The 3,978-nt window shown below is 57.9% G+C and overlaps 1 protein-coding gene across 1 annotated transcript in view; it reads right to left on the bottom strand.

Moving 5' to 3' along the window:
- Window positions 1–3,894, bottom strand: part of TIE1 (tyrosine kinase with immunoglobulin-like and EGF-like domains 1) — a 12,253-nt gene extending 8,359 nt beyond the window's left edge. Inside the window, exons 1-3 of the mRNA XM_009701284.1 lie at window positions 3,849–3,894; window positions 3,070–3,357; window positions 856–868 (exon numbers count right to left, since the gene is read on the bottom strand). Coding sequence (XP_009699586.1) covers window positions 856–868; window positions 3,070–3,357; window positions 3,849–3,894 — 347 coding nt within the window. The remainder of the gene's footprint in view (window positions 1–855; window positions 869–3,069; window positions 3,358–3,848) is intronic.
- Window positions 3,895–3,978: the final 84 nt, after the last annotated feature.

Raw genomic sequence — 3,978 nt, forward strand, 5'->3', positions numbered from 1 at the left:
GCGCAGGGGGCTGCACGCCAGCCCACAGGACCAGGGGCCCTGTCATGGCTCTTTTCCTGATTTCCCAGGTAACGGGGTATGCAGCAGCAAATGAACACTCGGACTATTAATGTACATCAGCCAGAGCCCAGCTCTGAGCACAAACTGGGCTATAAATACGTTAAGGCCTGGGAAACCAAGCCCTGGGCGTGCCAAGACAGATACAAAAGAGGGCACGGGTGGGCACCGGCCCTCGGAGGCTGCCAGCACCCCAGCTTGCACACACTAAAAGCAGCCACACCGGGTTGGAGCTAAGGCACACCCAGCCCTGCGTCCTGCCCCGGCGAGGCCGGGGGCCCGGAGGAAGCGGCACACGCTGCAGGCGCCCGGGGAAGGGCACGGCAGGGCAGGCGTCCCGGTAATTCCCCGGAATCGCTTCCCTATCTACCCCTCTAGTTGGGATCTTTCTACCATGGACTTTGCATTCCCTTGTAAAGGGCACACAGATGTGGTCCCCATCCTGTCTCACTCACTGGAGCGAGAGCCCGACACGTCCCCTGGGGATCCTCAAACACAGCGCTTTGTGTTTACCTACACTGAATTTTGTCTGTCGCTCCGTCACTGCCCAGCACTGTCTGCAGCCCCCACAGAGCTCATCCATCCCCCATCTCTCCGGGCAGCTTGGGGACAGCAGCCAGCACGGCCGCTTGTTCAGCTGTTTGTAACCACAATCGGTGGCACAGGTCCCCGCAGAGACCCCGTGCCATGCTGGTGGGAACTTCCCCACGTGCCAAGAACCACAAAATAACTCCTGTTCTTGCTCCCTTTCTTTTGGTCAGCTATTTACCCATGAGAAGACCACTCCTGCCACCCCATGGATACAGAGTTGCTTCCAAAGAGCAGCTGAAAGGGAATATTCCTAGTTTTCTCCAGGAACCCAAGCAGACAGTGTCAACAGGGCCATGCACAGCATCCTCACCACTGCCACCCCAGGGACCTGCCCACTGCAAACTCACGCTGCCTCTTTCTCAGGGACCACATAACCACAAATTCTGCCCTTTATTATGGCTTCTACTAATTTGACTGGTTCTGATTTGGGTTTACAGGCCTGTAACTCCCTACCCCAAAAGCTTTTAGGAAAGGCTGGCATCCCACAAGCAGCTGTGCCACCTGCCCTCCGCTCACGCCCCACAGGCAGCGGCACAGCCCTGCTCACCGCATGCCTGGCCTGGCAACGCCGCGCTGCTCCATTCGGCTGTTTATCGCCTGTCTCCTGCTATCAGCACTGGCATTTTAGACAGACCCCCAGCAAGTTTCCCCAACTTCTCTCTCGTGCAGATGGATGCAAAAGTAAAAGCATTTTAGTTTTCTGCAGTTGTTTTTCTGGGTGTCTTTCTGCTCTGGCTATTGTAAAAAATAGTTTATTGCCAGATTTAAAGCCTTTTGAAATTGCTCCTCAGGATCTCTTTGGTCTGCTTTACTTTGTTTTTACAGCTAAACTTTTTAGTTTATCATCCTTCCTATGTTCTTCTTCATGCATGACCTTTCAGGAGATGCCAGCTTTCCTCTAACAGCATTCCTCACCTGCTCCTTCATCACCCTGGCCTCCTTTGGTGGCTCTGGGGCTTAACAGGAGCGACAATACGGGCTGAGCCTTCCCGGTGGGTTCTGTGCCCAGCCCTCCCTCCCCCTGCAAAGATGGAAGCTCTTTCGCTTACTTTTTCCTTTATTTTTTTACTTCTCATTCTCTAAATTAAACAGAGCAACAGCAGTTTGTTTAACACTTAGAAAAAAGCCACTTTTTTGGCACTTGTAACTCCCACAGGTGCTTCGACCCAGACACCAACCAATTCCTCCACTGCACTATTTTGGCCTGGCTATGTTGACCCAGGAGCCAGGGCTGGCTGGGAGCCCCCCCACCATGGGACACCCTGTCACGCCAATGGAGCCCCAGAGCCGTCACCTCCCTCCATGACTTATACACAGGAACATCTGGAGGTGCAGAGCCCTCTCTGGGCTCCTTGCCCCCCTGCCATCGGCTGTGCTCCCCGATGCTATCTCCCAGTGCCTCTGCCTCCCTCCCTCAGCATCTCCGTGCCGCTCTGCTTGCCCAGACCAACCAGCTCCATTTCTGATAGGACCGTTGCCATTTTCGGGTCAAGCCTCTGGCCAAGGACAGAGGCTGGTCCCTGCTCCTTAGGGGATGTTTGGACCCCACCGGCAGCCTTTGTTCCCCAGCCTGGAGATACTAGAGCTGCTTGCTAAAGCTGTGGTTTAACACAGGCAAGGAAACTTGTATATGTCCCCCGTCTCATTCTCAGCAAAGGTCAACTGTTTTAGCCAAAGCTGCCTAAAAAAGAGCTAGAAAGCATTCTGAGACAAATACCTATCACAGAAAATTTCAGTCCTAATAGTTTCGCAAAGTCTCAAGCATGGGGGGGAGCGAGGGTCGGGGGGCAGTGTGGGAGAGTGCTGCCCTGGGTGGTATCCCTGCCGCCAGCGAGCCCCTTGGTTTATATGGCCCAAAATAGGAGTGGGAAACAAGAGCCCAGCGCTGCTCTTGGTTGCAGTGAGCCCTGGCAGTGCCTCTTGGCAAGACCCCACCACCAGAGCAGCAATGTGCTGCTGCGGCACAGTGCTCCCCAAGCGCCCCGGGGGAGGCTGCCGGAGATGCGCCCCAGCATTATCTTCTCCCCAGGAGCCCATGGTGGGGGCATGAGGCTGGCATGGCTCCGATGGGCTGTCCCCCGCCCTGGTTAATGATCTCCAGACCCCATCGCCTCCTCCAAGGGCGCCTGACTTCCTCCTCTTGGACCTTGCCCTGCTCCTGGGCACTGTTCCCAGCCCCGCCGCTGCCTGCGCTGCTGTCTGTCCCCGCACGCCTCCCCGGGGTTCAGACATGCTCGTCCAACTGAACATCCCTTCCCTCTCCACCCCACTGGCGCTGGTGGACCCCAAACCTAGCCTGTGGGTTACCGCCCTCCCCCCACCACACCGGCTGGTGACAGGATTGCGAAGCACGGGGCAGGTAGCTCCCATGTGGACCCAGCTGGCAGGTGGGGGCTGCCCACCGCCCCCCTAGCCGCTCACCATTGTGGCTGTTGTGCCCGTAGACCACCTGGGCCTGCTCAGTTGGGGTGCGCCCCAGGCAGTAGAGGATTCCCACCAGGTCAGCCATGGAGAAGCCCCTGGCCTGGACATGGTTGCTGCGGTTGCGGTAGTTTTGGAAGCCTGTCTTGGGATGCGTCATCACGATCTTGTTCTCCCTCTCGATCTGCAGGTAGCTCACGTCGCGCTCCCCCATGATGCAGGAGAGGAAGAAGTCGGAGTGGGACAAGCTCTGCACGTTGGCGATCAGAGTGATGTCCAGGATGGCCCCTGGGGTGGGGGAGCATGAGGGCACGTCACGGCTGGACAAGGGCACGGCCCACCTAGCCCTGCCTCAGGGCCAAACCCTGTCACCCAGATGTCACCCCCTTTCCAGGACATTTTTGCTACCCCCAGCCCGGGCGGCACAGCCAGGGCACAGTCAGGTTGGGTGCGGACCCATTGGGGTGACATGGTGGGCATTTCCACTCTCCTTTTGGAGATCCCCATGGGCTCAGCCCCATGCCATGAGCCAAGTGTGCAGCAGGACAGGGGGCTCGGGGCCCCTCTCCTCCCGCAAGCTGCCCACGCCCCAGCCTCGGACCGGGGAGAGGCAGGCAGGGGAGGGCACTGCCGACCTCCGAGGTCTCCAAATGGCCGATCACAAAGGGACGTTTTCTCCCTCCAAACCCTGCTCCGATGGCACCACTGAGCTCCCACAGCTGCCTTGTCCCACCAAGCCTCCCACTGCTCCCTGGGGCAGAGGGAAAGGGGTGATTTACCTGCCAGCCGTGGGAGGAGAAGCAGAAGATAAACCTGGAGTCCCATGTCCTTGGAGTTTGTCCTGAATCTGGCAGAGGTCAGAAAATCTCCGGCATGTCCCAGCCACGGGGGTCAGAGCCGGAGGCTGCG

Source organism: Cariama cristata, unplaced genomic scaffold, assembly GCF_000690535.1.
Source record: "Cariama cristata isolate BGI_N322 unplaced genomic scaffold, ASM69053v1 scaffold22505, whole genome shotgun sequence".
Classification (NCBI taxonomy): domain Eukaryota; kingdom Metazoa; phylum Chordata; class Aves; order Cariamiformes; family Cariamidae; genus Cariama; species Cariama cristata.